Source organism: Camellia sinensis, chromosome 3, assembly GCF_055761805.1.
Source record: "Camellia sinensis isolate YWXY chromosome 3, ASM5576180v1, whole genome shotgun sequence".
NCBI lineage: Eukaryota > Viridiplantae > Streptophyta > Magnoliopsida > Ericales > Theaceae > Camellia > Camellia sinensis.
Genome location: NC_138963.1, coordinates 54,891,355 through 54,917,179, shown reverse-complemented (window position 1 = coordinate 54,917,179; position 25,825 = coordinate 54,891,355). Strand labels below are relative to the sequence as shown.

General features: G+C 31.5%; 2 protein-coding genes across 4 annotated transcripts; one reads left to right on the top strand and one right to left on the bottom strand.

The window, feature by feature from the left end:
* Positions 1-5,000: 5,000 nt before the first annotated feature.
* On the top strand, positions 5,001-6,623 carry LOC114268108 (uncharacterized). 2 transcript variants are annotated; one of them, XM_028209223.2, is made up of 3 exons: positions 5,001-5,274; positions 5,424-5,582; positions 5,971-6,623. In XM_028209223.2, exons 1-3 carry the CDS (start codon positions 5,263-5,265, stop codon positions 6,499-6,501), a joined length of 702 nt encoding a protein of 233 aa, XP_028065024.2. In that variant the 5' UTR covers positions 5,001-5,262; the 3' UTR covers positions 6,502-6,623. The 2 variants fall into 2 exon arrangements, with proteins under 2 accessions (XP_028065024.2, XP_028065023.2); XM_028209222.2 differs by having other exon boundaries at positions 5,107-5,274; positions 5,421-5,582.
* A 10,283-nt stretch (positions 6,624-16,906) lies between these two features.
* LOC114268090 (putative E3 ubiquitin-protein ligase XBAT31) lies at positions 16,907-22,394 on the bottom strand. 2 transcript variants are annotated; one of them, XM_028209195.2, is made up of 8 exons: positions 21,897-22,386; positions 21,740-21,799; positions 21,446-21,517; positions 21,159-21,280; positions 20,885-21,025; positions 20,697-20,804; positions 19,915-20,173; positions 16,907-17,184 (listed from the first exon to the last, which is right to left on the bottom strand). In XM_028209195.2, the coding sequence occupies exons 1-8, from the start codon at positions 22,074-22,076 to the stop codon at positions 17,164-17,166; spliced, it is 963 nt and encodes a 320-aa protein (XP_028064996.1). In that variant the 5' UTR covers positions 22,077-22,386; the 3' UTR covers positions 16,907-17,163. The 2 variants fall into 2 exon arrangements, with proteins under 2 accessions (XP_028064996.1, XP_028064995.1); XM_028209194.2 differs by lacking the exon at positions 16,907-17,184 and adding an exon at positions 17,770-18,480 and having other exon boundaries at positions 21,897-22,394.
* Positions 22,395-25,825: the final 3,431 nt, after the last annotated feature.

Sequence of the window (25,825 nt, the reverse complement as noted above, 5' to 3'; positions counted from 1 at the left end):
TGGATTGGACCAGCAATGTATGGTCTTCTGCATGGATAACGTAGAAACTATAGTGGAGTGGGTCCACGTAACTAATAGCCCTCATCAGGGCCATGTTGAAACCAATCACAATTTTATCTGGCTTAGCTAGGCCTCATAACATGGGGGCTCATCATCAAATGATTGGGCCATGAAAGTTTGGATCTATATACAAATGGGCTACCAAAAAATGTTGGGCCCCCGTGGACGCTGGTTTTTTTATGAGAATACATTGCTGGCAAAAATCTATTTGGGAAGTCTTGAACTTGGGTTTTTTTTTTTTGTTTTTTTTTTAACAAAAAGATAAACTTTTTGTAAAACCAAAAAAATACATTCAAACAAAATATTACATTCAACCCCATAATTATTTCACTTTTTCTCTCACAAATATCACATCCAACTACAAAAAAACCCAACTATCTTTCCAAACATAAAAAAAATTTCTCTAATAATATTTTACAATTAAAAAAACTTACATAAAAACTTACTTTCCAAACACTGGTTGAATATGATTGGTTGTAAAATATATATATATATATATATATATGATACTTAAGCATCCAATAATGGTTAGACAAATGTATTTTAGTAATATTTTTAGTGCATATAACATTGCTCTGTTTCATATTTGCTATATGTAAACACACTTTTTTTTAAGGTGTTAAGTCAAGATTTGTGAATAACAAGACATGTAATATTATTCTCATTTTTTGAAAAAGTTTTTGTAACTTGAATCTACGCCACTGAGATGTTAATAGCAAACCTTATTGTTCAATTAATCACCTTAATTTTTTTTCTTTTCAAAAATGTTAGGTACTTCAAAAGTTTTATCAAATGTCTTACATGAGTGTAGGACCCACATGAGACCCACATAGTATGGATCCCACACCCATGTGAGACATTTGGTAAAAATTTTGGTAAAACTTTTGGGATCTTTAATATTACTCTTTTTATTTTATTTTTGTCAATCGGAACATAGAATACAAATTATAAATATCACTAGAATTACATTAAATGGAATATTAACTATTTAAAAAATGTTTAATAACACACTGAACAAATGCAGCGTTATTAACTCTTACAGTCTGATTCCTTGCAATTGGAAATTCATATCCACTGCAATCCAATGAGTAATATTAGATATCACAACCTAATTCTAACCCTTTTGGGGAGTGGGTTATAATCCACTTTCGAGATTATAACCCACTTCCCCTCTCACAAAAAAATTGCTTATAAATAACTTTTAACTAAAAAGCTGATTATAACTATATTCTCAAAATTGTCCTCTACTTGGATGGAGATTGGGAGTGTCATATAAGCCACATTTCTCGTGAGGCAAATGGCTATATCAACTAATAAGGAAAACGATACAAGGTGATGAGGCAAGTCTGAAGCAACTACTTCCCCAAGAGACGTCTGATTGGCAAGTCTTTTAATTTGTGTGTTTAATTATTTAAAAAAAATATTATTAAAAAAATTTATACAATACCCACATTGGTGTGAAATCCACACCACATAAGATTTATACTCATATAAATATTTTGTAAATTTTTAATATATATATATATATATATATATATATATATATTTGAATTTCTATCATTTTTGCAATCGAATACTTAGGATTCGATGGAATGGACTATCAATCATGTTGGACTTTAAATTGACTAGCAATTCCAATTGATTCTTTACTTTGCAAGAAATCATTTTATGGGGTCTCCTTGCCCAAAGTCGTGTTTGGTTGGAAAATGTCGGCAGAAATTTTTTTAAAAGTACAAGCCCAAATTTACTATTGTTTTTAAGAACTCAGCTGAGGGCTTTTTTTTTTTTTTTTAAAAAAAAAAATTAATTTTTTGTTAAAAATTTGGACCAGATAATTGAGAATTTTCGAGAAATGATATAAAAGTTGTGTGAATTCAATAATTGTGAGTTAGGTGACTGTCAATTTGAAGACAAATCTGATAAAATAAAAAAATCATGATTATTATTGGATTAATTTAATATTTTTTTCATAAATAATATATACCAAAAAATGATATAAAATAAATATTTTGAATTATTGAAACGGAATTCATGAAAACCTCACATGCCAATCAAATTCTCTCAAAAACTTAATCCTAAATTATTTGACATAAACTCCAAAATAAATAAATAAATGGGTAAATTACACTAACACCCCTGAGATTTCTGTTTAATATAGATCATTGCTCACATTTGAAAAATTAGACTTACTCCCTTATCAAATTAAAATGACATATTTATTTCTTAACCTTTATACATATAAAATAATAAAATAATACAAATATTTTCTTCATATCATTTCAAGGGAAAAAACAATCATCTTTTTTATTTTTTGTATTTTTTTATTTTTAATTAATTTTTTAATATTTTAAATAATTTTTTTTAAGATACACCTAATCTAGATATACTTAAGAAATATAATATTTTGATTTTTTTTAAATTCACCAAATACAAAAAAATAAAAATTCAATACATTACCTTATTTTGTTGTATTCAACGTTTTTTTTTTTTAAAAGTTTTTTTGTACAAATTTTATATTTTCTAAATATATTTAGATTAAATTGATCTAATCTAGATGTAATGGTGGAAATAAAAAAAAATTATATTCATACATAAAAAATATCATAAAAATATTGTAATAGTGATATTGTTATAAATATAAATCATGTTTATGAGTATTTTATTTTAAAGTGAAAGATCACTATTATGCTGTATCATCGTATTTGAAAATTCAATATAAAATTTATGGTTGTATATTATCACTTAATAAGAATATGTTCATATAAAATTTAATGATAAAAAATTGTAGAATATAATTATAATGATAGAAAGAAGAAATGATAGGAAAAATGACAAGATGATGATTTGGAAAATTTTAAAGTATGATATTGATAATTTAAAAGATTATTTATAATGAAAATATAAACCTTAAGAAAGAAAATGTAATTTTTTAAATAGAAGAGAGGAATCTGTACTAATCAGTAACCTCAGAGGGGGTGGGTGTAATTTATCCTAAAAAACAATACATGCCCTACATTATTATGTTGCATGTAAATGTTGTGACGGTAGATCGTGTGGATAGGAACAGCTCATCATATCCACTATCGCAAGATCATGTGGGGCGTCTGGTTGAAAAGGTCGGGCCCCATTCATCTGAGGGACCATATGGAAACGAGATAGCATAATCCCAGGATGTTTTACAAAAAATAATAATATAATAATAAGGACAAAAAAATTTAAAATATTTTATATTAAGATTTTATAAAATAAACGATATATAATATTTTTATAATTGTTAAGGTCTATCAATATTTTTACAAAAAAAATTTGATTCAGAGAAATTTAACCCCGACTCAAAGAAATTTCAATTTTTTCTATGAAAATTGAAATTTCTCTAAGTCGAGTCAAATTTCTCTGAGTCAAATTTTCTGTAAAAATATTGGGAGACATTAGTTAATAAAAAAAAAAGGTGAATTACAAATACACTCTTAGGATTTGCTTAAAATACAGATTGTTTTCCGTGGTATAAAAAATTACAAATACCCTCTTATTTGAATTTTTTATTTAACAAAATTAACTAAAAATATGAAATTCATAATTACTCTCTATACAATAATAAAATTAGCTAAATTATTAATTAAAACATATTTTTAACATCATTAAAACTGTTAATTGAGTTTATGATTTATTAATAAAATAGACGATTTGTTATGAAATCAAAAACCTCATAGGTGGAATGTAATTTTCAAAACTACAGGGGAGATTTGTATTTTAATCAAATCTCAGGAGGTGTATTTGTAATTTATCTAAAAAAAATCTTAAACCTCATATTACATAAAAGTAGAGAGGAAAATTTCACTAATTTTTTCTTTATTTTGTTAAAAGGCTAGAACTTTGATTTTTTTTTTTTTTTTCTTAATTGTCCAAATATATATATATATGGTAAAGAGGTGAGAAGAACCTGTGGAACTTTTCTTAATCGTCCAAAATATATATATATATATATATATATATGGTAAAGAGATGAGAAGGACCTGTGGACCAAAGTAAAAGGTGCAATCAATTAGAAGGGAAGACTTTTTGTAATAAGCTTATTGGCATACACCAAAGCAAAAAAAAGCGCTACTCTTCTTTACCCTTCATTGGATCCCTCTCTTCCCCCCTCTGGCCCTCACATTGGAAGAAGCAGGCCTCATTTGTAATTCATTAGATTTAGAGATACACCTAAATTAAGGACCCCTTACCCTTACCATAACAAATAATTAAATTAGAAATTGAGTGCAAGTGCACAATATGACATTTCACACATCTCTTTGCATTGAAAAATGAAAAGTTTTCTTCGTTTTTCTATTTTCTATTCATAAAATTTACCACATCTAGAAAATAATGAAACCCTACATTATTTTTCATTGTTACTGCATTTCAATTATTTATCTACAATTTTATATTTTCTTATTCTTTAAATATGATAAGTGTTATATGTATGCATAACATTTAATTTTGTAAATCTATATTGGTGTTTGGCAAGAAGAATTTTAGTCTCTTTTAGGCTAAAATTCACAAAAGACAAAATAAGTTAAAATAGTCAATAAGATAAAATGTCACATCAAATTCATAATTATTTCATTTTTTTTCTCACAAATATTACATCCAACTATAAAAAAACTAATCATCTTCTCAAATATAAAAATTTAACCTATTAAAATAGTTAAAACCTAAAATAACCTACTAAAATAACAATTTTTCAAACACCCACCATATATCAAACTAAAAATGATAAAATTCACTTGTCAACACATAGCAACCACAAAAAAAATTGTAAGAAGGCAAAACTGTCATTATAAAAAAGACAACTTGAATTTGTCTTTGCTTTTTTTGTTTTTTGGGGGTGGGTAATACCCTTTGCTTTATTAGTATATACAACACATATATATGCATGATTATTATGTTTCTTCTTTCCCATCAACAAAACCAAAGTAATAAAAAAAGCAGATAAAGTGGCTTAGGAATGACAAGACCTCTTGTCATTGATCACTCTTTTTGACTCTCTCTCACTCTTTCAAGTGTGCCCTTTTTCTTTGATAGCATATAAAACATCCACCATGTTCCATACAGATTTACTACATGTTCATCTTCTCAGCACTCCTATTGTTTAGCAGTAGAGAGAATACTATGGAAATGACAGCTCTCTATTTCTCTATTTGAAATCTGAGAATACTTGCTATGGCTCGACAGGTACTACTTGTTTGTCTGACTCAAAATTGTTTTGTTGGTCACTCAGTGTTTTTTTGTGATAATTTACTCTGTTTTATGACATTGTTGTTGTTGTTGAGTTTGAAATTGAAACCACTGAAATTGAGATGAGAGTGATTTGATTGAAGCAGGAAGAGGGATGGCCATTGGGTTTGCTGCAGCCACTGAATGAGAGAGTTGGTGGTTTGGTCAGAAACAGTGGGTTTTTTGGATCAGCATCTTTCCACACTTTTCTCAGTGCTTCTCCTCCTACTTCCTCTTCTGATTCCACATCAGATTTGGATACAGAGGTCAGTAAAAAAAAATTGCAAAAATATAGAAGGAACAAAAAATTATATATTAGTGGAAAAATTGTGTTTGGGGCAAGTGTAACATGTGTCCGATGCATGAACTGCTCGCGATACGTGTACTTGCACTAAACACAGATTGCATGTTCTTTTTAGTTTTGATTTATGTACCTTTGATTATCATATTTATTCCTAATTGCTTGAACTTATTGTATGTGTATTCATTTGCTTTATTTATCCCATCCTACCACCAATGCACTCTATATGCAAGATGTTATTATTAAAATCTCAAAACAAAAAAATTTTAAAATATGAACGTGCAGATTAATTAGTATAAAAGTGGTTGCTTAAGATGAATCTCTGTTTTGATTACACTATGATTGGTTTTCAGTCAACAGGGTCATTCTTCCATGAGAAGAGCATAACTCTTGGGAGCTTATTGGGTGTTTCTAGCATTGTAGATCTCTCTAGAACTAGAACTAGAACTAGAACTAGAACTAGAAATAGAACAACATCAATTATGAGGAGGAGACCACAAGTTTCAGAAGCCAACAACAACAACAAGAAGACCTACAGGTTCAAACCTAATTGGTGTATCTCTCTGTGCCCAAGGGACACTACAGATGCTGAGACTGTCAACAACAACAACAATACTCCATCACTTGGGCACTTTCTTGCAGTTGAGAGAATGGCTGCTAATGAACATAGAAGGAGCCATAATAGCCCACTCATCTATGGACCTGAGGATGAGGTTGCAGTACTGGCTCAGCTTGATGGTGAACAAAACTCTCTGTTTGTTAATGGCAGCATAGCTCCTCCTCCTCATTCTAGTCCATGGTTTGGCTCTGATGAGCATGGTAATGGTTATGGAGGAGGTGTTCCAGTACTGTTCTCATGCATGTGTGGACAAGCCATCCACTAACTATCTTGCTTTTGTCAAAACCATCTTCCTTGTTTCTCTTCCGCTGTTTTCGGAGTGAGTAGGGATTTAAAATTAAAAAAAATAAAAATATATATATATAAATAAAATATAATTATATTTTACCTCTCTTTTTTTTTTAAAAAATTTCTATCTAAATTTATTATTCAAATATAATACAATCTCATTGATGATTAATTTGTAACAAAGATTCCATTTTCTAGGTGAAACACTGTTTCACGAGTGAATATCACAGCCCTTCCATGGTGAAATCTCGACTTCGCTCCTGATAATTGAGTGGAGTAATAGGCCATTGAAATTTAATTTAAATTTTTAACAATTTTTAAAATGTATTAAATTTGATTTATTTACTCAAATGAATTTTTAATAAGATAAACACGAGTGGATCTTTAGCAACTGATTCATTTTTATAGCCATATCTATTATGAGAAAGGTATAAATTAAGAAATTTGTCAATTTTTAGCTATAATTAAATTTTGTGTCAAGCTTAATATATAAGCATTATTATCAGGGTAAATTACACTTTGTCTCTTTTATATTTGATAATTTTTTATTTTGGCCCTTAAAATTTATTTATTTTTCACTTTAGCTCTTCATATTTCAAGTTATTCTCAATTTTTGCCAAAAATTAACTTATGTCTAAAATTAGACAGAAAATAATACATTAACAGCCACATGACATAAAAAAATATTATTATGTATAACTCACACCTAACGCAAATCCAAACCTTAATATAATAATATATATTTATGTCATATAACAGTTAATGTGATATTTTCTGTCTAATTATGAACATAAGTTAGTTTTATTAATTCACTCAAAAAAGAAGTTAATTTTAAAAATAAATTGAGAAAAACTTAAAACGGTTGAAGTTAAAGAAAAAAAAAATTAAAACCAAAATGAGAAAATTATCAAATAAAAAGGTGCAAAGTGTAATTTACCTTTATTATTACTATTATTATTTTTACAATAACAAGTTTTTAATCCTATCATTAGAAAATTTTTAATGGGAAATGCCCCGGTGTGTAATACAATCATACATAAAATTATATAAATTTTCACGAATTTATATAAGTGATCACAAAAAATGCACAAATTAAATACAAATTTACATAAATTCATAAACACTTATGTGGTTTCGTGAATTTGTATTGAATTTACTTATTTTTATAAAATAAATTATGTACATTTGAAAAACCTATATAATTTTATGTAGGGTTGTATAAAATTTTTCCATTCTTTAGATCTCGTTTGGGAATATATTTTTTTTAGTAATTTTTTAACTTTTTGACTAAAATATAATATAAAAAAATTAGCATATTTTGGATGACTTTTTGATTTTTTATGAAAAAATGTGCAAAAACTATAGAGAAAAGAGATTCTTTGACTTTTTGATATAAGTTGTTGACTTTTTAATTTTTTTAATGACTTTTTAACTTTTAAATTAAAAAGTAATGTTGACAAAAGAAATCTTAATATAACAAAATATAAATTTGGATGCTAAAATAAAAGGTACTAATAACTAATAAGGCATCATTTGGGAAGTGGGTTGACTTTTTTGACTTTTTAACTTTTTTAGATATTTTAGCTTGGGGCTAAAAAGCCTGATTTGTGAAAGTCTTTCGATTTTTTTAATTTTTTTTATGAGAAAAAAAATATAATAATTATGAATTAAATGTGATATTTTATCTTATTAAACTAAAAAATTTATTTTATTTTTTGTGACTATTTTAACAAAAAAAAATCTTCAAACTCAACTTCCCAAACATAGGCTAAATGTCATGGTTTTATGAGGCAACATATTAGGGTTGAATTATGGGTACGGGTTCGGTAGACTTACGTTCCATCGTAGTGCGGTGGTGGTGGTGTGTTATCATCAATCAAGGGTCCACAGGAGAGGTTATTGGATGATTTAGGAGCATTACTCTATACTATTAAGGGTCCACAGGAGAGGTTATTGGATGATTCAGGAGCATTATTGTTGGCATCATAAAATATTATTATTATTTTCGAGACATGTAGTATCTTCTTATTTATTTGAAAGTTAAAAAAAATTATGGAAATGATGGAGAATATAAAGGACAAAGTAGATGAGTGGAATGACACATGGCAAGACAAGAATGAAGATGAAAAAAATGGGTAGTTACTAAGTAGTTATTGTTGTATTTTTTCCTCTATAAATAGCCATTAATGACTACATTGTAAAGATCCAGAATTCAAATCAAAGATAAGAGCATCTCCAATGCACTAGGCATATAATACTTGTTAGTTAAAATGCCTAGTGTGATTCACTTTTTTCAATTCCAATGCACTAGGCATATGATTAGGCATTTTGCCTCAACTCATATTCACTAGCTACATGTAGCTAGCCTTCAATGCTAGGCAAAATGTATTCAATCATTAGGATCATTTCCCTCCATCTTTGTTGTTGACGTGGCATTCTATAAAATTAATAATATTTGGATAAATAGCTAAAATAAAGAGCATGGTTGGAGTAAAAACATAAAACAGTCAATAGGCAAAATAAAATATATACTTTATAGTAATATTTAGATAGGTAAAATGCCTACTACCATTGGAGATGCTCTAATTGATTTCAATATTTCTTGTCATTTTCTTTATCTTAGGAGTAGTTTAACATAGATTTATATTTTGAAACATTTATTTTCAATATTTCTTTTTCGAAGCATTTCATGCACTTCATTTTCGAAGCATAGGAGTAGAAGTAAGTAATTATTTCTTTGATTGTTCACTCAATCGTCTTTATCCGTCTCCATCATTTTTCTTTTAATTTTTTTTTCTCTACACTTGGTAATTTTGAAGTCCTCTTTGTTGAGGCAAAAGAACCGTTAACGCAATCGCTTGATAATTGACTTGAATTTAATCTGTAAGGATTTTTCAATCGTTACTGACACACTCGCATTTATAATATTTTCTTTCGTAAGAAAAATAAGTCAACAATTACTCTATACTATAAAAATGCTTCCTACCCCCACTGGGGGTCGACCCCCAGTGAGGTGTCACTCCAGGATTGGCCAAAAAAAAAAAACTATTTTTTTTTTTTTTTTTTTGAGTTTTCAGCCAGTGAGGGCGCGCCACATCACTGGGGACTCGACCCGCACTGGGGTATGCAGCGGGACTGCTCTATACTATTAGACATTTATATATACCAAGTTATCTCCTAATAACATAATAAAAAATATTAGATCTTATAATTTTAATTAATCTTATTGAGTTGAAATACCATGCTACAATGTGATATTTTGAATAGTGGATAAATTTTGGCTAATATTACTACATAATTTTTCGTACACAGGTCCACACGCTTTTGGTTTGTTAATCAATCAACCACTCCATGTAAAAGGTAGTCTTCACCGTACAGTATTTGCCTCCCCCACGTGGACCCACATCATGAGGGACACTTGCCAAAATAACAATGTTAGAGATTCTCAATGAATTTATTAGGTGTTGTTTGGTACCACTTACGTTTTTAGTTTTCTGTTTATATTTATAAAAATTTAAAAAACTCAAATAAAAACTTGTTTGGTAAAATTTTTGATTTATAAATCAGTAGTCTCAGTTTATAAATTTGGCCAAAAAATGTAAACACAAAAAATGTGTTTTCATTTTGAGTTTTTAGTTTTTTTTTTTTTTACCACCCAACACTAGCCACCACCCACCTCCCACTACCACCTGCCACCACCACTCACCACCCACCTCCCAACACCACCCACCACCCGCCACCACTACCCACCAGCCACCCACCAGACACCACCCACATGCCACCCACTAGCCACCACCACCCACCCCTCGCTGCCGCTACCACCACCACCACCCGCCACCCACCTGCCATCCACCCGCCACCACCCACCACTACCATCCGCCGCCCGCCACCACCAACTGCCATCTACTTGCCACCACCACTCACCACCCACCTGCCACCACCATCCACCACCAGCCACCCACCACCACCAGCCACCTGTCACCGACCCGCCACCACTAACCACTACCCACCACCCACCACCACCCACCACTCACTCTCCACCCACCTGCCACTACCACCACCACCACCACCCCTTCGCTACCACCTACTACCCGCCATCGTCACCCACCTCCCCACTACCACCACCACCACCACTACTACCACCACCATCATCACCCACCACCCACCTGCCACCACCACCCACCACCACCACTACCACCACCCATTCGCTACCATCTACCACCCGTCACCGTCACTCACCCATCCACCACCACCACCACTCGCCATCTACCCGCTACCACCCACCATTCGCCATCCGCCACCCACCTGCCACCACCACCACCACCACCCACTTGCTACCACCCACCACCGCCACCCACCCACCCACCCACCCACCAACCACCACCACCACCTGTCATCTGCCATCCACCTGCCACCACCACCCACTCGCTACCACCCACCACCCGCCACCGTCACCTACCTACCTACCATTACCACCCACTACCCACCCGCCACCACCCACCACCACCCGTCATCCGCCACCCACCTACCACCACTACCACCCACCACCCGCCACCACCACCACCCACTCGCTACCACCCACCACCCGCCACCGTCACCCACCCACCCGCCACCACCACCCGCCACCACCCGCCATCCGCCACCCACCACCACCCACTCGCTACCACCCGCCACCCGCCACCACTAGCTACCCACCACCCACCGTCACCACTTGTCACCACCGTCTTCCGCCGCCACTTGTCATCACTTGCCATTTCTTACTCTTTTTTATATTTTTAAATTTTTTTAAACATTTTGTTAATTATCAAACGCGTTTATAGTTTATGTTTTTCTAAAAATAAACAAAAACCAGTTTATAAAATTTTTGTAAATATAAACTGAAAACGTAAACGTTACCAAACACACCCTTAGCATCTGTTTGCTAATCATTTCGTTTTCATTCTTTAATTTATATTTATAAAAGTTTTAAAATTATTATAAAAATTTATTTAATAAATTTTTTTAGTTTATAAATAGTTGTATCAATTTATAAATTTGAAAAAAAGATTAAATTCAAAAAATGAGTTTACGTTTTCAAATTTTTTTTAAATAATTTTTTTTCATATATTTTTTTTTTCAATTAATCTTTGTTTTCAATTAATTTTTTTCAATTATAATGTGTGATCCCATTGTCATAAGTAATAAAAATAAATATAAATATAAATATTTTAGGCCTAAACAAATATATTTTTTTAGTTTATGTTTTTAAAAATAAACAAAAGTCAATTTATAAAATTTTTGTAAACATAAACAAAAAACGTAAACGTTACCAAACGCTACCTTAACGTTGTGTTTAGTTTGAAGATTTAGGAAGAAATTTAGAAAGGAAAGGGGAAAAGGTGTATGAAACTAGGTAAAATATAAATATATTTTATTCACATTCCACATATCTTTTCTATCTTCCTTTTCAAATTTATCCTTAAATCCCCAACTAAACACAATCTAAATCACTCACTTGATATTAGGCCGATAAACTAATCGAATCGAGTCCAATTTTAATATTTTAAAATTTATTTATTAAGATTTTAATAAATTTGAATTTGAATTTAAATTCAATAAAAATTGAACGAATCAAACTCGAATTGAATTGGCTTAAGTTTGACTAAAGTTTGAACCTATTCATGAGTCTTAACCAGTCAAAAAATTTATATATTTATATTTGTAAATAAGGTTGTTTGGGGTGTCCTAAATAAGTACATTTTTTGTCTTTTTGGATTAAAAAATTGAGAAAAAAATATAAATGTTTGGATTAACTTTTTTGACTTTTTATGAAAAAATGTGTATTAAAAAATTGTATAAAGAAGAGTGTAAGAAAAGATTGGAGAGGTGTGGGCCACAGCCGTACAATCTGCACAAGTGAAATGGGAGTAAGAAATTATTGGCTACTTTTCGGGCATTGCACTAGACGATTTTGTTTCAGCCCATGGGAGTCATCACGGGTCCCATTTTGATAATCTGAACCGTTTAATGTGTAGAACTCGTCGAGTACTATATGACTATAAAAAATCACGTTGATCGGATATCGATAGCTATCTGATCAGATTTGTTTTTTTTCAATCGTTAATTATAACACCATCCATTTGTTGTACATAACTGATTTGATCATGCAGTTATCAATATTTGATCAATATGATTTTTTACAGACATAATACTGAACGATTTTTACACATTAAACGGTTTAGATTATCAAAAAGGGACCCGTGATGGCCTCCATGGGCCGAACAACAACCATCTAAAATTACACCCAATCATATCATTTTTGTCAACAAACGCAGCACAGCAACTGCGCATAGATGATATCAAAGTTGTACTTTTGTTGAGAAAATTAATTTTTTAATTTTTTTATGTGAATAAGGATAATTTTTTAACTTTTTGAGTAACTTTTTGACTTTTTGTCTTTTTTAAGCTACGCCAAACCAGCCCTAAGTTACAATTAAAATTTTGATTATATAATTATATTACAATGTATATAAACATTCTAAAAAAATATTAATATTTTATCAAAATAATTTTATCTACTACCACTATTATATAAATGCATTATATATATAATTAACTATTATTTATATTTATATTTTTTAAATATATAAATAACATATTTATCTTATTTTTTTTTATATATTTTTACATTATTTAATATATAAATAATAAATATTAAACGAGCTGGTTAACGAGCCTTGCCAACGTGACGAGTTTTACAATGCTTGGACTTATTTATTAAAAATTTAAAGAAAACGAGTTTGAGTTCAAATTTGAACGCAAAAAAAAAAATAAAAAAATAAAATAATAATAATAATAATAATTAGTGAATCGAGTTCGAACGAACTCTTACTGAGTAAAGTTTAAATTTGTTTACGAATGATTCTATTCATTTACCGCTTTTGTGATATCCACATTTGATAAATTTTTTAATAATTTTATTCCTAACATTTTTCATGCCAAAATGACCCACAGGTCGTCAGTCAACAATTGGTTCATGTCAGCAGTTTAGATAGCTTAAGGCAGAGAATATTATTAGATGGTTTTAAAAAATATTATATGACATCCTCCACATGATATTCGTAATAAATAAGAAATCGTAATTAGTGTTTGATAGAATTAAAAGTTAAATGTTAAAAATTGAAAGTTAAGTACTAAAATTTAAATACTAAATTTTTTAAGTTAAAAAGTTAATTAATAATTTTTTTTTTTTTTTTTTTTTTTTTTTTTTTTTTTGATGACCGAGTGTCCGGGCCAGCACTCCTTCGGAGTGTCGCACCTCGACTAATCTCGGGGCCCTGAGCCGATCGACCAGGCAAAGACGCAGTGGCCTGCCAGGAGCACAGCTGGGAGTGGGATTCGAACCTGAGACCTAGAGAGGAGCAAACTCCTAGGCCCCAAGTCCCTTGGCCTCAACCAACTGGGCTACCCTTGCGGGTTAATTAATAATTTTTTTAATGTTGAATTAAAATAAATTATTTAATAGGTATAATATTGAATTTTAAAATTTTATATTATGATAGTAAATTGATGGTAGTGGGGGTAGATGGAGACAACAATAGTCCTTATAACACTAACGACAATGGTGGTGGAGATAGAAAAATAATTGTTATAGTATAGTGATCGTGGAGGGGTAATGTCGTAGATAGTGACACAGTCAAAAAATTAAATCAGAATAGGCACTTCTTGATTATAACTTTAATTTTTTTTCCATAACCAATAATATTAATAAGAAGGTAATAATAATTTTTAAATTAATATTAAGTACAAAAACTTAAATAAATTATTACAAAAGTATTTTACATAAAATTTTATAATTAATTTCGAGTAAAATCAAAAGTAAGTATTGCATGTAACTAGTGTATCATGGACAATGTAAAAATATTCATATATTTAAGTCTTAAAATAAATTATATAATGGTAAGATAAATTAAATTATTACAAAATTTGAGTAAAAATTGGATATGATAGTAATATCACATCATTATTGACATATGATATCACCAACTAATAGTAAAGCAACATATGAAGGGTGAACTCTACATGCAAATATAACTAACACTCTTAGTAATTTTTACATATATATAGTGAGATTAATTATATTTGCATATCAATAATGATGAATATTACCTTTATATTGAGATTTTTTCATAAAATTTTCATACATAAAAATATAATTTGTTGTAGTCACTTCATTTTCAATAAAAATCATTATTATTTTCATAAATTTAAAAACACTCTTGACAGTTTATTATAAATATTATTTTTGTTTAAAATTTTATTTACATACATATGTAAAAAAATCAAAAATCTAGAGGGGACCCATGACCCCCCAAAGCCCCATGTGGCTCCGCTACTGGTAGTAGAGATAAAATGATAGTGGCGATAATGACGTAATGATAGTGGTTATTGTGATAGTAGAATGATAGTGGACTTATGACAACGATGACAATGGTTATGAAGGTGAAGAGTTGTTGTGGTTGTTGTGATTGTGGTAGTGGAATGATAGTGATGTTTATAATAATAATGACAATAGTGATGAAGGCGGTAATGGTTGTGATAATGGTGGTGGAGATGGTAGCGATGACGATGGTGATGGTGGTGGTGGTGATGACGGCGATTGTGAAATTATAACAGTATATGTTAATATTTACATATAAATATTTATAAATTCAATTAGAATTAAATAAATTTTCTATTACTTAAATTTTTTAAGTTACATTTTTAGAATCACTTAAATTTATAAGTGATACTATTTATGATTATCAAACACGGACTTAATTGATTTTTATTTAATATATTCAACTTTAAATACTAATTAGATTATCAACCATCACCTAAGTCATTATCTTTCAACTACTTAATAAACGTAAATCATCATGTCTTATCATCAAAATTTCTTACTGGGTCATTAATTCATACTGTTATATAAATAGTATCCTATAATATTGTAATAGTACCCAATAATTATCCAATATTCGCCACACATAAGATTACAAATTAATAGAGCTGTCCATAAACCGTTCTAAAAATATCAATTAATGCTTGATTGAGTTTTGCTAGACTAAAAACCAACTTAAACTAAATTTTTAGGCTCATTTAATAAATTCATGAACCCCAAATTTTTTTAGATTTTAATTACTAGTTTTTGTACGGGGAGCAAATATTCTTCGTTTCTGTACTCCTTTCGTCCAAATATTGCATTACTCCAAACGGTATTGTAAAACCTGAAAACACAGCGATGGTGAGCTACCCGATGGGTGTGTTGTCGAAAAACCCCTCAAATGATTAAGTTAGCACCCTTAGAGAGAGGAAGAAGACAAAAGACAATAACTCTATGTAAGAAAGATCGCAGACATGTTGCATGGAGACGCCACAAGGTTTATATAGTTTGTAAGCGCATTACCTTGCTTGTCCTTTCCTGGATACATGGATGTACTATTCCCTCTTCACTTTACACATGTGTACGTCAATACTGCCAAACCGTATCAACAAAATAGTCAAACGATATTGACGCATACGGAGAGCGGGTTCCCTCATTCACACTTCAATTGGGCCACATAGCAACTCCTGCTGAGCTGTCCATGGCCCGGTGCAATGTTGTCCACCCTTCAAGACTAGCTATTTCCAACTGGCCTAGATCCGAGGTGCCCAACTGGTCACCTTCAGCTCAGTCAAGCTAGGTGAACTCATCGAAGCCAACCTTATCTGACCTCCACTCATGGTCGGGCACGGTTAGCCTGCTCGTGGCGGAGTCTCTAACCTTAACTACTTCTTAGCTCGGTCGTATTATGTTCATCCAGGCAAATTCCGCCTGGCTCCACTGCCCAACCAAAATCATTGGTCATCTTTTAGCCCGATCGAAAGCAAGGCTACCGTTTGATTGAACTCCACCCTTGGTCCGAGCTGATTAGACATCTCGGCCCAACACTTGAGTGTCTTTCCAGCCCCGTTGTTAGGTCAAGAACAGGGCCCAAACCAGATTTTGCTCGACCCATTTGTTCGGCACAAATTCCCCTCTCAATTTTATATTAGAATGGGATGACCCTATAGTTTTATAAAATCACTTTATTAACTCTATTTTATTTACCTCACTCAATCCAACACTATAAGATTGAGAGTATCACATTAACACAATGTTGGCTTTGTTGAATAGAATGAAATTGAATGATGATTTTATTAAAAAATTTATTTTTACATTTGATTTTTTAAAATAAATATTAAATATAATTATTATTTATTATTTTAAGTGAATGATCATTTTATAAAAAAAAAAAATAATAAATAAATAAACTATTCCATCTCATTCCACCTTTATTTCAATACACTTAACAAACACTACTTAGAATTTCTTAAACACTAAATGAACTTCAAAACTTGTATAATTTATTATAAAATTAGGAGTTGGATTCTCCTCTCAATTGATGTACCAAAAAAACTAAAATTGTGAATCTCTTACACCACTTTCAATTATTAAAAATAAAGAATTACATTTCAATTCACATATTCATAGTCCAAATTACCAATCAATACAAAACTCACTTGGGATCACACACACCACTTCCAAATCCACATGTGTAGATCAAGTCTGAAATCATAGTATATCTCTGTCCTGCATCTGCTAACCCCCCATCTCACTTGTCTGCGTATATAATTGACAAAAAATCAACGACTCTGCCCAAAATTATTAAACCAGTGCAGACATTATCACATAACCAAGTAACACCAACAAATCATTATTATATAATTATATATATATTGAACCTAGTAATGCATCTCAGAGTCCCATGCTATGATGCTCCTTTCTCTTTCACAAATAGAAATAGGGCATGGTGGGGTCAACCCAACTCTATATTTGTTTGACTCTAAAATTGTATTTGGATCACATTCGTGAACAATAATCCAAAGGTAAAATTATACTAATTTCTTTAAAATTTAAAGATAATATATGAAACTTTATAAGTTTAGTATAATTTCAACGTGTTCTTTTAAATTTTTAATTCATGTAACACTTTCTTCTTTTTAACAATCATTCGTTAGTTTCATAGATGAAAAAATGATATCATTGAATATTCTTATGTGTATACACCATCTGTATTAATTCCGATCCATCTAACTCTAATAAAAAAGGAAATCAGTAAATTAAGCCAAATCTATAGAACTTATTGAATAGTTTAATAAACCTCAAGGGTGTCTGTAATTTATCTCAAAAAAAAAAAAAAAAAAATGAAGAAGAAGAAAAAAAGAGTAGTCTTTATTTGATTTGTTTTTCTCATCCTTTATCTTCTAGTAAATCCACAAGCCAAAATCCAAAACACAACAAGAGGATTGGATGCGAAGAAGAATTATTTTCTTCTGTTCCAGGAAACCAACAGGCCCTCAACGCACCCAAATATGCTTTCTTCAAGCTATAAAAAACCAAGAATACAACAATGAGACCCGCACAACAATACTCACCAACCCATGCAAATCACTTCTTTGCTTATTAGCTTCCCAAAATCTACAATGCAGATAGAGATCTATCTATATACACCCAAATCCTAATTTTTGCTGGGCATCAAGGCTTATCAGCCCACTCATTCTCAGCAGCAATCCTCCCTGAGCCCCGGCCACCACCAGTTTTATTGCCAAACGAACCAACTGCCGACAAGCCCTTGAAACTGCTGCTTCCCTCGCTGAAGTTCCTCAACTTCCTCGACCTTCTTAGCTTGGAGATGGCAATGTCATGGTTGGTCTCGACTTTGGCAACCACTAGTTGAGCAATGCTGCTCCGGCAAAAAGGGCATACTGGTGCAGCAAGGCATGCCGTTGTTGGGTTGGGTTTGTTGTGGCAGCACAATGCTAGTGTGCATTGCGCACACATTTGGTGGCCGCAATCTTGCACTTCGATTGTGCACACTTGATCAAAGCATATGCAGCATAACTCAGTGTCGCTGGCCTGCATTGGAGTAAATGTTTCATTGATTGGTGATGATCTCTGTTATCTTAGTTCAATGCATAAAAGCTACATCTCTTTGTAGACGGGCATAACAGAGTTGTGGTATCTAAACAAGTTGTGCAATATCATGGTTTCAATCACACAATAAATTAGTAAATAAAAGAACAGGCACACACGGAACACAAGACATAAGTGGTTCGGCGGGATGCCTACTCTCAACGCAGAGAAAACAAAATCTACTATGCTCAATAAGGATTACAAGAAGACTTTTAACCTCTCAACACAGCTCTCTATGAAACTCTACCCGAAAATTACAATATATACTATGTAATCCTAGGGCCTTGGCCCTCCGCATTCATAAACGACCCCTTACAGTACTCTTGACTGTACAGTAAATACAAGATATCTCATAACAAAACATATAATCATTTGTAGTACATGACTAAATATAACTTCTCTTAAATTTTTTTGTGTTATAACTTATTTGTTCTCTACAAATGGCAATTTGATGAAGTACACCAATCCAGTTGGTGTCAAGTTAACAAATGTGACTGGCTCAAGTTGAATTGCCTAGCCAATAAAATGTTGAGGAAGCATAGAATATTTTTTATTCCTTTTTGACCCAACATCAGCACACTCTTTGATTTTATTTTTATTCTTCTTATAAAAATAAAAACAAAAAAAATAAAATAAAATAAAAGGTCATAAACAGTTTAAAAAAATATCAGGAAGGCCAGCAGTGCACGTCATAGGTTAGGACTAAGAAGTACAGACACTTTTAAGAAGATGACGCATCCGTGTCGTGTCCGTGTCGGACACCGACACTCTGTGGACACTCTCAGAACACGTGTCCGACACTCTTCAAAAAGTGTCCTATTTTTAAATTTTTTTTAAAGATTCGGACACTCTTTAGACACTTGGAGAACACACGATTAGACATATGTGAAACTAATTATAAGTTTGAACAAAATAACTTAAGATACAATAACAAAACAAAAACCATATAAATTTATAGGAATTAGTGTCACATTGCATTTTTTATTATCTTTGAATGATATATTCATATATATAATATATAATAAATATATAAAATTATATATTTCATGCGTGCCCCCCATGTGTCGTGTCCCGCATTTTTTGAACATTAACATATCAGCGTGTCCATATCGTACTCATGTCATGTCACATGTCCGTGTCCATGCTTCTTAGAGTTAGGATATGGGAAAAATCCATTAATTTGAACGTTTCTGGTCAACTTGGATGTCTAAAGCTAAGACTCTAAACTCTAAGAGTAAGATACCAAATTTGAAAATTTCAACATTGTGTTTCAGTTTTGCAACATCTATGAGAATTTCAGCACTAAAGGATTTCAATTTGTCACCATTATATAAAACCGATATTGTAAAGTTTGGTAAAGGCATAAAAGCAAATTACCTCGGACACATTGTCACCCATTCCAGCATCGGAATGTGATGGAGATGGGAGCGAGTAATCTGTTCCCTTCAAAATGTTCTTCTCCCTTTCTCTGTTTGCCTCCATTAGGGCTCGTTCTAACAAAGCTTTCGCTTCTGCATTAAGCTCGCTAATGAACTTTAAAGGTGATGGCCATATAAGAGGCCCAGCTGATGACGGATTTAGCAATGCTGCACATGCTCCATGCTTATACTTTAGAGCAATGGTGTATGGTATCCTCCTGTACAACGCCAAGATAAAACAGAAGGCTGAATTTCAGATTTTCAGTAAATCTTAGTTAAGAGAGAAGAAAATGAGATGAAGTTACAAATAGATAAGTCCAGAAAATTTTCATCTTTTGCACCTAAGTTCAGGCTTCAGACCCAAATACAGATCTAGGAAATCTATCTGAAGGGTTGAAGAATATTAAGTTATATTTTCAGCTGAAAAGATGTTGATTATCCTTGTGGGCTTCCATGACATGGAGATGAAATTTTATCATGTTTGGCATTTAAATTCCAATTTCATATCTAATCATAAACAAATAAAAATTATTCTCAGCATGAAGGAGTAAAAAATGTGTTCTCCAATGAGATTGGAACAAATCTGTCTGTTAACACAACAAAGATTCAATAATCAGAAACTATAGCTTGTTTGCGATATTTGTTTTCTCTTCCATACACTTAATACACATTTTCCAGCACTAATCCATCTTTAAATCTGTGTATTATCTGAAATTAGTCAAGAAGAAAATTGAGCAGTACCCAGATGAGTCTCTTTGAAGTCGATCACCGCCCCATGCCAGCAGTTCACGAATGCAATCTAGAGAACCCCCTCTAGCAGCCAAATGAAGGGGAGTGCTTCCAGGGAATCTATAGAGAAATGATTCAAATCAGATACAAAATTCACACCACAACAATGAAACACAATTATATCTTTAATAGAAATATACCCATAACCCCCGGTTGAAGCACACACGAGAGCTCCATTGTCTAAGAGAATATGGACACATTCAGGCCGCCTTTGACGGGCTGCCAAGTGCAATGGAGTTGCTCCTTTACCATCTCTGATATTTACAAAACGCGAAAATCCCCTGAAATCCCAATTCAATGTATAGAAATTTAGAGTTATGGATTCTCCTAATGAATCTGCAAAGAGAAAGAGAAAGAGAACGAGAAAACGAGAGAGAGAGAGAGAGAGAGAGAGAGAGAGAGAGAGAGACCCACCAAGAAACAGCAACATGGGAGGAACTGGCAGAAGAGAGAATGGATTGAAGGCAATCAGAATGGCCATAGTAAGCAGCATAGTGCAAGCAGGTTCTTCCAAGAATTGAATCAAACATCAAAATCTGATCAAAATGTTCAACATCACCAAAATCAATTCTGATTTGAAAGTTCATACAAGATTGAGAAATTACTAGAAGCATTCCTCTGCATAGATTCATACTTAGATTGTGTAGATAGAGAAACAAAAACACAATACACACAGAGACAAGGAGAGAGATTTGACATACATTAGCTCCAGCTTGAATGAGCTTTTGCACACAAGAGATCTTCCCATGCATTGCAGCCAACATCAGTGGTGTCTAAGCCATTTTCAATTACCAAAATAAGAAAGTCAACAAAGTGAGAAGAGAAATTTAAACCAAGCAAAGCAACCCACAAGATCAATCAAGCATATACGAGCTAACCAGATTTAACATTCTGCCTACTAACTAGAAATTCAAGGTAAATAAATAGAAAACATTCAACTTCCCCTATAATTTTCTCAGCAGCCAATCATCATCAAACATTAAAGCAATGCTCACCTGCTTGTGACGGTTCAACAAATCTGGATTAACAGATCTATCCAAAAGCAGAGTAACAATCTGAAACAAAGGCAAACACAGACAAACAAACCCATCAATCAAAATTCAAAACCCATCAAAATTGTGTATAAAAAACTTCAAAATTCGAAGAACCCACATCGATCTGGCCATTGGCAGCTGCTATGTGAAGAGAAGAGTGGCGATCGTAAACTGTGGTTTGGTGGATGAGAGTTAGGTCTCTCTCCAAGAGAGTCTCAACAGTTTCCAAGTCCCCGAACTGAACAGCAGTGAAGAGCTCATGTTCGTGGCTCGCCGTGCAACTAAGTCCCTGACCCATCTTTTCCTACTCTCTCTCTCTCTCTCTCTCGATATATATATATATATATATCTAAGCCTGAGATATTGAACCCATTCGTAGACGCTTCTCCGCCTAGGTCATTCGCCACCTTTCCCAGAGGAGGAGGAGTTGGTGGTGGTGGTGGTGGTGGTGGTGGTGGGAGCGTCCATGGCTGAATGGTGAAGTTTGCATTTTTATCTCTATCTCCCTAGAGAGAGAGAGAGAGAGAGAGAGGTTTGGGGGGATTAGAGTGTGGAGCTGCCTATTGATGAGCAGAGACGCGGCAGCTGACCGTGTCAGAATGATCAAATACACTATGCGGTCGTTTAAATGGGTAATTTAATCTTATTTTTTTGATTTTTAGTTACTATTTTAGTACCAAGGGTTGTGGCATTGTGGTTTGAGGTACTATGGTAAGGTTTTGGGGTTTAAGTTTCAAGGTCACAAGTTTAATGTTTTTTTTGGGCCAATCTCTTGAGCGAAGCACTGTTGATTAGGAGGTTGGACCTCAAGGATGCCTAATCAGTTACTTGGTGTGGGTTTAATATTTCCCCACTGTGCGAGTCCTGACTTAATCGAAACTTGCCTTGGGAGGTCGGGACAAGCTTCCAGGTTATAGTCTCTTACTCGGAACGGACAACAGGACACCCTGGTGATCTCCTCGTGGGGCGCTGCCTTGGACCTGCGAGCGGGTAGGAGGATTTCCCTGTAACAAAAAAAAAAAAAAATGATTAGTAAGATTAAAAAAATTGTGTTTAAGATATAGGCAAATTACATTAATAGTCTTTTATAGTTTGGGATTTATGTCACTTTAATTTTTAATTTATTAATTGTGATATATTGAATTTTGAATCTTGTTCCAAATAAGGACAATTGAAGATACTATTATTTACTTTTAAGGATAAAATCATCAATTTAATAAAATATAAACTAATTTAACAAAAAATAAATGTCAAAAAAATATTTTTAGTTTTTTAAAATTTATTTTTATCCACCAATGATAAAATTATGTAAAATTGATAAAAATTAATAAAAATTACATGATTAATTTTTGAAAGTTAATTTTACATGATCATCATCCAAACACATAATGAAAATTAATTTGGTAAAAAAAAAATAAATGTCTAAAAGATTTATCAATTTTACATAATTTTATTTTTAGTGGGTAGAAATAATTTTTAAAAATTCAAAAATATTTATTTGACATTTATTTTTGTCAAATTAGTTTATATTTTATCAAATTGACGATTTTACCCTTAAAAAATTTAATGATATCTTCAATTATTCTTATTTGAAATAAGATTCAAAATTCATAGTCAAATGTGTAACAATTAAAAAGTTAGGAATTAAAGTGATACAAGTCCCAAACTATAGGGATTATTAGTGTAATTCACCCTAAGATAAATTTTTATTTTTATTAGCAATTAATTTGATGATGATGAGAAAAAAAAAATTATAATTTTAAATATGATATTTTTAATTAATTAAATTAATCTATTTTATCTTTATTAAGACCATCTCCAACGGTGAACCAAAATTTTCACCAAATTTAAGTAAAAAAAAGCTAATTTTCTCAATCTGATATTTCTTCCTCCAACCGTGCTTCAAAAGGGGAGGGTCGACCGGTAAGGCAAATTTTTATTTATTGTTTTTTACCTGTTTGAACCTTTTTTACCGGTTTGAACCTACCTATTTGAAAGGGAACCGATCGACCGGTTGGTCAACCGGCTGGTTGACCGATTGGTCTCCTCCAACGGTCATGTACAGTAAAGTAGTGAAATCTGTACTCTGTTCTCACTTTGATGAATTTTTTGATGAATTCTTATTTTGATACCAATTTGTTGAAATCATTGGAGCTCCAAAAAGTGACTTTTTCACCAAAATTTAAATCTAATGCCAGGTTTGGTTCATCGTTAGAGATGCTCTAACTAATTTAACCAAAATAATTAGCACAAACTGAAACCTGTATCATCACCATGATATTGTTTGTTTAACCAATAAAATTTATAAGAATGTAGTAGTTAGTAGGTGTTTGGTATGCACTAAAAAAGTTCATTTTTTTGCATATATATATATATATATATTTGAGTCACATCAATTAATATCTATCAACATCTGTTTCTTACTTTTCTTTCCATTTTTTTTTTACTTTTCTATATATTTTTTTTATAAAAAATTAAAAAATACACTTATTTAAAACATCACAAACCACCCATCGTGACGAAGATCTTAAAATTGAGGCTCCATTTAGCAACAGTTTTTTATTAAAATAATTAATAAAGATTCAAAAAATATTAAAATAATAAATAGGATGAAATATTATATTCTGCACATCAATCAATTATTTTTTCATACAACTACTCTCTCCATCTCAAAATAATGGTCCCTTTTGAGGAATTCAACTTTTTTTGATAGTACAATTATTGTACTTTAAAAAATTTGATTTTTCCAAATTATCCTTTGAAAGTACATTTTTTTGGAGAATATCAATGTTATAATTGTACTTTTCATGTTGTTAATAAATTTAAATGAAGGACAAAATAAGAAATTTATATTATTTTTGTACTTGATTTTTGAAAATAGAATAATATTTTGGAACATTGAAAATGGAATAAATGACTAATATTTTGGAACGGATGGAGTATCTATTCAACTATAAAAATAAAAAAAAAATATAACAAATCATTCCAAATATATTTTTTTGTATTTAATAAAATAGCCAAAAAATTAAAAAGCTAACTAAAATAATTAAATTTTCAAACGAGACGTGAGAAATTTTTATATACTAGGAGAGTATCACGTGGCACTGCCAAGCAAAGTGGTATCTTCCACCAATTACAAATGCACATATCCCTACTTTCTTTGAAACACTCAATATAAATATAATGAGTCTTATCGTTAAACCTAATCACAATAAAAAAAGATACCACGTGATATGTACCCTATCGATATCCAAACAATTCTCTTAGAGAATATTTGGGATGATCTAAATAAATATATATTTTTAATTTTTTTACAAAAAGTTGTGAAAAAAAAAAGATGATGTGATTTAAAAAAGATAAAAAAAAATACTTTTGTAATTACTACAAAATCATAAATAGATCACACTTTTATGAGTGATATATGTTATTTAATCATGTGTTTTAAGTTTTGTCAAAGTGTAATATTTTGAAGTGTGATTAAAAATGGTGATAATAAATATTTAGATCATGCTTTTTATGTGTGATAATAAACATTTATATCACACTTTTTACGTGTAATAATAAACATTTAAATTACACTTTTTATGTGTGATGTATAACTAATAAAACATGTGATTAATAATGAGATAAGATCACACGTTATATACATTTCTCATCACAGTTAATGCGTGTGATAAAAAAAAGGTTCGACATATTTGAAGAATAATCAATATTATTTTTGTACGCATTTGAAAAATGTAATACACAATATATATATATATATATATATATATACTATTATTTGAATCACAACTACATATTAAATGGAATAATGTCGTATGTTTCATAAATGAAAGTTGAATATTCAAAAGTATATACAAGTGAATTAATAAAAAAAAAATAAATGTGATTATATATATTAAAAAAATCAAAAAACTTGAAGTACAAAGTCCTTGAATTCTTTGACCATATTTTGCATCTCTTCAAATAATTTCTGACCTGAAAAATGAAAACACAAATTAATTCAGAGGCAAAATTTGCCCATTCTTTAGAAATTACGAATGCATT